The sequence below is a fragment of the Olea europaea genome, chromosome 11, assembly GCF_002742605.1.
Source record: "Olea europaea var. sylvestris chromosome 11, O_europaea_v1, whole genome shotgun sequence".
In the NCBI taxonomy this organism is placed as follows: Eukaryota; Viridiplantae; Streptophyta; class Magnoliopsida; order Lamiales; family Oleaceae; genus Olea; species Olea europaea.
In genome coordinates, this window is record NC_036247.1 from 32,330,169 (window position 1) to 32,341,391 (window position 11,223).

The following is an 11,223-nucleotide window of genomic DNA, read 5'->3' on the forward strand; positions in this document are numbered from 1 at the left end:
ATAACACCTTTATAAAAAGAACATTTGCAATGATATAAGATAAATCAAATACACAAAAATGAATAAGGTATCCAGTAATCAAACAAAACATCATTTATTCTACTAAACCTAATTTATCCACTACTCAAGACTCAAATTTCCACAAAATAACTTTACAATCAAAAAGATAATACTATCTACTTACGGATCTCATGAAATAGCCTTCCATTTTTCCATTTTTGGCAACTGGCATTCTTTATGAGAAAATCCAAAAAAAATAATACAATTAAGAGCACAAATTTTCACAAAATAACTTTAACAAGCAGTAAGTGCAACTAGCTTTCTATTTTTTTTTTTTCATTTTTCGCAACTGTCATTTTTTGTGAGAAAATCCAAAACAGTAAGTGCATAATATATAAGCAAGGGATGAAATGGGTGCTAAAATTTTTCCATGTCCACACATCTAGATGCAATTGGAATAATATCTAAAGTTTTGCGAAAATCCATTTCCAATCAATTTAACATTTCAAAATATGAAAAACTTACATTGATTTTTACCAAATGGGAGCTCGTCGTGGGTTTGGAAAGGAAGAATACAATTTTCGAATATCAAGACCCAATTTGGAGAAGAATATGGTCTTTGACGTAACTAAAAGTCCTAATTTCTTCTTCAATTTGATTTTAGAAGGTAAGGTTACAATAGTCTTTTCATACTTATAAATAATTAAATTGCATTTTATTTTTAAAAAATTTGGTCCAAGGCCTCTTTTGAACTCATTTCCCCTTTTCACAACATATTAATTACGTTTTTAAATGATTCAATTATTTAAGAGAGTATTAATCAAATTAATTAATTATATTCCTTTGCACGAAAGGTCCCTATTATTTGTTCCTATTGTGTAAATTGTCTCTATCATTTCACTTGGTATTTGGAATTTAAATCGAACCTTTCTTTGCACCAAACATTATTGTAGTCCCATTTAATCCATTTGCTCCTATAAAGCATTATAAAATGATGAATTTGTCATTTCCTTAAATATGCAAAGAAAAATGAAAAAAAAAAATTAACAATTGCAACCATCAGTTCGATTTTATTATTATTACTTCTTCTTCTTCTTCTTTTTTTTTTTTTTATAAAAATTGCAAATGAGTCTCATTAAAACAAATAAAAACATACTAATAATAAAAGAAAAAGTTTCATATGGACAAAGAGACGTGAAAGATAGAGATAGTGATGATGGTGTTTGGTCGAGGTGGGAGTGGGGGGAGGATGGGGACTGGTGGGGTTGGTTGGATATTGAAACCCTTTTTATTTTTTTTTTTGCATATATTTTTAATTATTTTTAGTGAGACTCGTTTGTACTTTTTAAAAAATCCGAGACTTTAAACGTAGTTATTTCCTTGTTTTCTATCTTTTCTTTTTATTTATTTAAAGAGAATGACACATTCACCATTTCATATGTCTTTAACAAATAAAATAGATATAATGAGATGAGAAGTTTGTTTGGCGCAAATAAATGTTGATATATTGGATATAATGAAAGTAAATGTTATCGACGTTTTTTGTCAATTACTTCTAATTTATTATTGATTAATATACATTAGATTTTATTTTCTTCCATCATTTTTAGCTAATTTATAACTTTTTTCATGGAAGCTAATTTGTAAACGGTTAAAATATACTTTTTTTTTTTTTTAACTAAAATCAAAATGAGATTTTGATTTAAATTCTAACTTTTTCAACTTTATGAGTCTATTCTTCATGGTTTTAATTTTTTTTTAATTATTTATTTTTTTAATTCAATCGAAGAGACAATTAAAATAATTTGCACAATTTTGAATCAAAAATTTCGAATGTTTCTCCCTCAACTTTTGTATAACACAACACATGAGGTAGTCGATAGAAATTAACTATGTAACCCTATAAACCAATGAATAAAATATAAGTAATTGATAATTCTACCTTTATAAACTCGTTTTCTCTCCTTTAGCGACTTTGCTTACCACCACGCAAAAGCACATTTTTTACAACAGTGAAAAACTGTCTGGTCCTCAGAGCGCCTGTACTGTAGGTACGTACAATTGATAACAAAATTTGCGATTTGTGGCTGCAATTACTAAAATCACAGGGATCATAGATGTACCAAATGGATATTCGACTTGGAATCGGAAGCTTTTATTCACAGGTGTCATGTTATAATTCAAGAAACCAGAGGCCATTCAAACCGTGCGGCTCAAAAAGAGACCCTCCGCCACCGCCGCCCGAGCAAAACGGTGATAGAGGTAACATTTTTTTGAACTATTCATACTAGTATATGGATGCATGCACGTGGGTTGTTGAAGTTTGTCAATAATTTGTGCTGTAATGTCTGGGAAAAGCGAAGGAAATTTTATAGAAGTAAGTAAGGAATATTAATTGATGGGTTATCGAGGTAGTTGAATGTACTATAATAGGTTTTTTTTTTTTTTTTGATGAATTTGTCTAATGCATTCTTTATTGTTATACAATACTATGAGGTTCTGTTGACCTCGTTTGCTCTCTATGGTGCTTCCAGACTTAATGTTAATGTTGATGTTGATTCCAGCTTGCTTGATGTGTCCTGTGTCAGTGTGATTTTATTATGTCTGTCATTTTATTTGCAATTTTCGGAGAGGGAGAAAAAGAAGATATGTAAAACAAGTTAATCGTTTGTTCATCCACTTTTGCTCTCTTAATGAAGTATAAGGAAAATTAGATGCTTCGGCGTTGATCTTTACTGTCTCTTTTCAAGCATTAAAATTATTTCTGACATGAAATGTAATTTAGAGCTGATGCTTTGTTTCCATTTCACTGTGCAACCAATTGTAATAAGTAACTTGACTCTTGATTGGTTACAAGAGTTTCAGTGATAACTATCCAACTGAAAGAAATGTCTGAAGTGGCTTGAGTCCAATGTTTGATTTAGTGTTGGCAATAGATGGGTGAAAGTCTCCATGAGCTTCGTAAATGACCAAACTTGAGTGTTCATTCAGACATCTCATTTTCCAAGATAGATCCAACTTCCATTCCATATGCAAGACTTAACTCTGATGGATATTTATGAAAGCTGTTAAGAATCCTGCTTTTATGTGTTTCAGAATTTTGGAGAAGAAAGCATGTATTATTCCAACAAAAACAGGGGCTTAAATAGCCTTTACAAAGCAATAAAAGAGATAAACAACCCACGTCTCAACAACTCCGAGAATCATGGGAGAGGCCTAGAGAAATGTTCAAAGTAAACAATGTGTCCTAATCAATAGGAATTATTTCAAAATGCAGCAACAACCTAATTAATCCTAGCTGACTAATTCAAAATATTTCAACATCCTCCCTTAAACTGAATGCTGCTAGCAATCAGTTTATTTCTAACTCTGAACAAACTCCTAACGAACTTCGAAGCTTTATGAATGCATCCAACTTCAGTGGCTTTGTCATCGGGTCTGCAATTTGCTTCTGAGTGCGGCAATGCTTCATCTTTACAGTTCTATCCTTTGTGAGTTCACGAAGAAAATGGAAACGAACATCAATGTGTTTGCTACGGCCATGTAGTACTGGATTCACAGAAAGCTTTATGGTTGAACTATTATCACAAAAAACAGTGGTGGATTCACTCTGAATATGACCCAATTTTTCAAGAATTCTCCTTAACCATACAGTTTGACATGCACATGATGCTTCAGCAATGAATTCTGCCTCTGTGGTGGAAAGAGTGACCACTGGTTGTTTCTTTGAGGACCAAGACACAGCTCCTGAACTGAATAAAAATACATAACCTGAAGTACTTTTTCTGTCATCTAGATCCCCAGCATAGTCACTGTCTGTATATGCAATCAACTCTTCATTTCCTCCCTTCTGATAGAAAATCCCAAACTCAGTTGTTTCTTTTAAATATCTTAAGATCTTCTTTGCTGCTGCTAAATGGAGTTCAGTAGGTCTTTCCATATACCTACTAATGAGGCTTACTGAAAACATCAAATCTGGTCGAGTGGCTGTTAAATACATGAGGCTTCCAACAATTCGCTTGTAGTAAGTGGCATCCACTCTAGCTCTATCCACATTCTTCTCGAGTTTAAATCCAAGTACAATTGGGTTTTGAACTGGATTGGAATTAATCATACCAAACCTTTCCAAAACGTCCAGTGCATACTTCCTTTGGTTAATAAAAATACCATCAATTTTTTGTGTCACTTCAATGCCAAGAAAGTATTTCATCCTTCCAAGATCAGTCATATCAAACTCTAATTTCATAGATTTTTTGAACTCATCTATCATGGACTTATCATTTCCAGTAAGAATGAGATCATCAACATAAAGACACACAACTAGAATTTTACCTCCTCCTTTAGTCTTGATGAACAAAGTGTGTTCATAGTGGCACTTTTCAAAGCCTTCTTTCATGAAATAAGATTCAATACGACTATACCAAGCTCGTGGAGCTTGCTTAAGTCCATATAAGGCCTTTTTCAGTTTGTATACCTTCTCCTCATCACCTTTTCGTTCATAGCCTTAAGGCTGCTCCACAAAAACCTCTTCATTTAATTCACCATGCAGGAAGGCTGACTTCACATCTAGTTGAAAAATTGTCCATGTTTTTTGAGCTGCAAGGGCAATTATCACACGGATTGTATCTAGTCGAGCCACGGGTGCAAATACCTCAGTATAATCCACCTCGTATTGTTGAGTGTACCCTTTTGCTACAAGACGTGCCTTGTATTTATCAACTTCTCCATTCTCATTGAGTTTAGTTTTGTAAACCCATTTTAATCCTATCTTCTTTCCTCCAATAGGCAAGTCAATTAAATCCCAAGTATCATTCCTTTCTATTGCTTCAATCTCCAAATCCATGGCTTTTCTCCATTTATCACTCCTCACAGCATCATCATATGAAATAGGGTCACTAGCAGTAAACATGACCAAATGAGCCATATCCTCTTCCTCAGAAGGGGCTTTTCCACTGATGTAGTCTTTCATCCAAATAGGCGGCCTTCTTTCTCTTGTTCCAAGAGGATTTGGTAAGTCTTCATGTAATAATTCACCTGTCCATTCCTCTGTTTCCAATTCTGTTCCTGTTTCTGTTTCTGTCCGACTATTACAATTTGCATCTGATTCATCCTCAATATCACTTTCTCCCCACTCTAAATCAGCAATGATAGTTTCTTCATGCTTCTTTTCCCAGTTCCAAATTTCATCCTCCTCGAAAACCACATCTCTACTTATCAAGATCTTCTGTGAAGTTGGATCATATAATCTGTATGCCTTCGACTCCTCACTGATTCCAAGCAAAATACACTTCAAACTCTTGTCATCGAGTTTTATTCTTTTAGCATCAGGAATATGAGCATGACAGATGCATCCAAAAACTCTAAAATACTCCACTGATGGCTTAGTTCCACTCCAGGCTTCTTCCGGAGTTTTATTCCTCACTGCAAGTGTTGGGCTTCGATTTAAAACATGGACGGTCCAATTAACTGCTTCAGGCCAGAAAGTTTTTGGAATCTTCTTCTCCGAAAGCATGCTTCGAACCATATTCATAATGGTTCGATTCTTACGTTCTGCTACCCCATTTTGTTGTGGGGTGTATGCGGCCGTTAGTTGTCTCCGAATGCCATTTACCCTACAAAATTCATTGAACTCCTGTGATGTAAATTCTCCTCCACAATCTGTACGCAAGCCTTGTATATCTGAACCTGTTTCCTTCTCAACTTGACTTTTGTAATTTTCGAACGTAATAAATGCCTCAGATTTTTCCACTAAAAAATACACCCAAGTCTTGCGGCTGAAATCATCAATAAAAGTGATCATGTACCTTTTTTGCTATTTGAAATAGGTGTGATAGGTCCACATATGTCTGCATGTACTAATTGAAGGATCTAAGAGGCTCTCCAAGTGCTTTTCTTTGGAAATGAATCTCTTGTCTGCTTCCCTACCAAACAATCTTGACATATCTTAGATGAGGCTTTGAATTGTGGTAGCCCATGTACCATCTTTTTATCTTGGAGAGTCTTTAGACCTTTTAGACTTAAATGGCCATATCTACAATGCCAAAGATGGGAGAGATCTTCAATGGTTGAGTTGAAACAGATTGTTTCATTTGGCTAAGAATGAGCAACCAAAATGAACATTCTGTTTGATGTCATGGCAGTCTCCATGATCAGACCTCTCTCAGGGTGATAAATTTTGCATTTCCCAAGTTGAATGAGAATTGCAAGCCCCTTCTCTTGTAACTGACCTACACTTAACAAGTTGTTCTTCAATTCTAGTACAGTGATCACCTGCATGACTCCATTGACTAGCAATCGTACATTGCCTTTTCCCACTACTGCCATGCTTGAATTATTCCCCAGCTTTACAAATTCTCTAAAGTTTTCATCAAAATCAGAGAAATACTCCTTTTGACTGCTCATGTGATTGCTACACCCCGAGTCAAGAAACCACAATGCCTTTTGATCGGTTTCCTTAGTATTTAGGTAAGCCATTAGTAACATCTCTTCAGTAGCCTCAACATAGCTTGCTTTTACATTATTCTCCACCTTGCTAGGACATTCATATTGGAAATGACCAAGCTTATGACAGTTATAACATTCAACTGTAGACTTGTCAAAGTTTTGTCTACCTCTTCCTCTTCATCTTCCTCCTGACTGATAATCATAAGTGATTTTGAGTGCTTGTTCTTCTACCACATGAGCATTCATGCGTTGCTCATGCACTAAAAGGCTACTTTGCAATTCATCAATGGATAAAGTATCCACATCGTTGGACTCCTCAATAGAAGACACCACATAGTCAAATTTTGAGGTCATGGATCTCAAAATATTTTCAATGACAACGACATCTCCCATTTTTTCCCCATGAATCCTCATTTTGTTGGCTATGATGAGGGTTCGAGCAAAGTAGTCATTCACAGATTCACCAGACTTCATTTGAAGCACCTCAAATTCCCTTCGAAGAGCTTGTAGTTGTGCACGCTTGACTCGTGCAGTCCCTTGATACTTCTATTTCAAGGAATCCCAAATATCTTTGGCATTATCCTTGTTCAGGATAGTCTCTAGTATTGAACGATCAATGGCTTGAAAGAGGTAATTTTTCGCCGTCCTTCAGTTTAAGGTCTTCATTCAACTTTTTTTCTGCTTCAGTAATCACAACTCCTTCAGCTACTGCAGGGATTCCATTCTCCACCAATCCCCAATATTCCTTTGAATGTAAAAAATTTTCCATAAGCATACTCCAATGGTCATAGTGCCCATCAAGCTTTGGAATTGCAGGTTGCACAAAACTATTTCCTGCTGCCATATCTACTGCTTCATACACCGTCGAAGGCTGCTACTCCTCGACCGGCTCTGATACCAAATGTTAAGAATCCTGCTTTTATGTGTTTCAGAATTTTGGAGAAGAAAAGCATGTATTATTCCAACAAAAACAGGGGCTTAAATAGCCTTTACAAAGCAATAAAAGAGATAAACAACCCACATCTCAACAACTCCGAGAATCATGGGAGAGGCCTAGAGAAATGTTCAAAGTAAACAATGTGTCCTAATCAATAGGAATTATTTCAAAATGCAACAACAACCTAGTTAATCCTAGCTGACTAATTCAAAATATTTCAACAAAAGCATTCAATTTAAGACACACTTTCACTTATTTGACCAATGTGCATAAACCGTTTACAGACATTGTCTATTGACGACCATAATTTGGTCCAGCTCTAGTTCCTCAGGTCTTCACCTGAAAGGCAGGATCTAGAAGTGACACTGGAGATGCATTCACTTTCTATATTCATGTACATGTTCCATACCTTTCCAATGAATGGGAAAAGCATTATTAATCTCTCAAGTGATAATGGACAGAAAATAGATGCCCTTCTACCTACACTATCAGAATAAAAATCTATGCTTTCTAGCAAACTGAAAGCTCTTCTGGATTTGTTTCTGATATATTATTAGCAATTGTGTTGTTAGCACTATATTTGAATCCATTGAGTAATTTTTTCAAACATACGAAGAATGTGGATACCTTTTTAGTTGTTGGATATTAAACTTTAATGAAAATTTTCTATTTTGGAGCTGGAGTCCTATTATGTCGTTACTCTCTGGTTCTTTTAGAACGTGGATTATTCACATAAAATTCAGTAAATAAGGTTACTGTTCACATTCTTTTTTTGAATAATGGTTAATTAGCTTTTAAGATTTTGATATTCTGTATCCAAGTGAAAATTAATGTTGCTTGTGATTTGTTGGTAAGAGCTGGGTTGTTCCCTTTTTCAATTCAAATTTTGATTTATTTATGAGAGTGGATTCGATATTAATTTGGGTAGAAACTTCTTGCAATTTGCACTAGTGAATGATAGATAGGCTTGAAGAACAAAATGCCATGGTTTAGCTATTTGTTTGGCTGTGAAATGATTATGTATTGACTGCGTGACATAATATAGGCACGGATGACTTTCCTCCTTCAGCTCTCTTTTCGTTTAATTTAATTTTATATTCTGGTAATATAAATGCCTCTGCTTCTGTGATAGAAGAGCTTCAGTTTTAAGTCTCTTTTCTATCTTGACATACCTCCATGGTATTTAGTTCTATATACTGAGTTATAGAGCTAAGATTAATTCTATTGCTTGTCATGGAACATTTATTTAAATGGATATGTAAATATTTTTTCCATGTCCATGAACAATAAATTGTGTGGGTTTCTCTCCTCCAATTAACTATTCTTTTCATTTTTAGTTATTCATTGGTTTCAGAAGATTCATTTTCCTACAGAAATCTATAATTTGAATGGTGAGCCATAGCTTGTCTCCAAGGCATTAAAATCCCACGGACATGCTGAGACCAGGATGAGAATGTTCAATATTTTACTAGTCTGACTTGACCTTATTAATTAATCTGAGGCATGACTCTGTTTCATCAGGGACAACATGGTCTAAAATGACACTAGCCTCCATGTTACTTCGTATTGACAAAATTGTTGATTGTTTTGGTGTCTAATACATTGAATTTGGGATAGCATTTAGTGATATGGATGATTTTGATCTGGGATGCCATGTGTCAAAGTTGACGACAGCTAGAGAAAATTTACAAACACTATTTAGCCCCTAATTAGGAAAAATAGAGTTTCAAATAGTGATTTTTAGGAGAATGCTTAGTTAGAAAGTATGGAAAAGTTTTGGGTTTACGTACAGAATATTTTATTATGTGAATGTATGGTTAAAAATAAGTATGTAGAAAAAAGACTTTGAAAATTGTCAAATAGGGGTTAAGTTTATTTTGCTGTGAATAGTGAGTAGACACACTATTACTCATTATACTAAAAAATCAATAGCCAGAGGATAAAAAGTCACATGACAACATCAAAAGCTCAATATATGTAATTCCCTGACATTAACCATAGCCTAGAAATGGATCACGCACTCCAGGTGTCTAGTAACATAAAATCTCGATTATCAAGCACTTACGAGTTATACCTGTAGTTAATTCTTATGTGGAGCAATATTGCACAGCATTAACTTGTCTCCAACTTCGTACAGATCGCCTTGATCACATTCTACTCCATATCAATATATAACTTTTATACGAGGTGCCCTTGAATAGTTGTTCTAAGCCGTTGATAAAAAAAAATTCAGGATTAGCTGAGCTGTCATTTGGACTGTCTCTAGATTTGCCTGGTACTTTTGGGGGCAATTAAATCTATATTTGAACTTAGAACAATATAAAATACTCATTTTGAACTGACTAATTTTACTTTAAATATTGTTTATATCAGCGAGACGTTTGCTGGATTTCTCAAGTTCCTATCTTTACTCTTGGCTTAATGTGCACACATGAACAGTGGAGTTTGTCAGACTCGGAAACAAAGCCATCACACCAATGTGTTTCCTTATATGGCTATGAAATTTCGACAAATTCATTGATCTGAATATGGACGACCTTTATATGATTGTGAAATCCTTCATCTGCACATGATAAGAAATGGAACGGTTCATTTTATATACTGAACTTTTTGGCTTAATACCTAGATCTATCTACTCGCATTGCTCTTGCAAGTTAAAATAAAAAACTTAAGTATTTACTCTGTTTTATAGGTGATAAATACTCAACAGATTGGGATAAGGCCTGGTCAAGCTTCAAGAAACAAGGAAGAAAGACTTTTTTCTCCCAATTCTCACCCAACAAGTACGTGAGCTGGAATCCTAGGCGTTCTGAGTTCCCACTTTCAGAGGAGGTTGATCCCATTAAAAGAACAGAGAGGTCAAACCTTACGTTATGGACTAGTCCGAGTTTTACTCTAGTTGGAGCTATTGTTATAGTTACTTTCCTTATAATTTACACAATTCTTGCGCCAGTTAAGTAAATCCTATCCCAAAGATTCGTCCCCGTGCATTACGAAATCTCTAAGCTGTATAATCTTTAATTCACTTCAATAAAACGGGAACTGCAATTTTTTAAATCGCCTACATCACAAGTAAATGTGGAAATCCATTGATGTTCATTCTTTTTAGTTTTGCCCCCTTTATTTACTGTTGTTTGTGGTGTCGAATTTCATCCTTGGATCCTTGCTATATGCACTACGTTAATACTTGTCTCGTGAAGGAATACACGGTGCTTGCTGCTGTTGATATATTGTATGAAGGGTTCATTTCAAATGATTTTTGCTTTTTGTAGAAGAGCTTTTTGAGGAAGCTATGAACTGTGAGCGTGTTTGATAGGAATTCTACCTTGCTTCTCCTTCATGTAAAGAGCTTTCTAAGGATGTAATTTTAGGTCATTTTTCTTTAAAAGTTCTTCTAGCCATATCAAACGTTTTTAGAAAATTATCTAAACATGTCAAAAAACAGTTTCTTATTCTCACAAATAGTTTTTGACTTTTCTAAAATCTTGCCGAATAGACTTTACTTTAGATTAGCTTTTTCTAAAAGGTTTTATTAGCACACAAAATACATCCTAAAAATTATCCTAACAGGTTCAGAATTAACTTATTAGTCTTAAAAGTAGTTTTTGACTTTAAAAATTTTGCTATAGGGGCTCGAACTTGTAGTTGATTTTAAGCCCTTGTTTAAGCCCCATTTTTGAATAGTGTAATGATGTGAAATGTGTGGTTAAAAAATAAGGAAAAAATTTAGATTTTCGTGTAATATTATTTTATTGAAAAATGTGGTTGAAATGATGTTAAAATACTCTTTAAAAATATATTTAAAAAAAATGGAGCTCAAACAAGGGCTAAATTTACAAAGA

General features: G+C 34.4%; 1 protein-coding gene across 1 annotated transcript; it reads left to right on the top strand.

Moving 5' to 3' along the window:
* The first annotated feature begins 1,962 nt into the window (after positions 1-1,962).
* On the top strand, positions 1,963-10,480 carry LOC111404100. The gene is made up of 2 exons (XM_023032837.1): positions 1,963-2,262; positions 10,074-10,480. The coding sequence occupies exons 1-2, from the start codon at positions 2,118-2,120 to the stop codon at positions 10,340-10,342; spliced, it is 414 nt and encodes a 137-aa protein (XP_022888605.1). The 5' UTR covers positions 1,963-2,117; the 3' UTR covers positions 10,343-10,480.
* Positions 10,481-11,223: the final 743 nt, after the last annotated feature.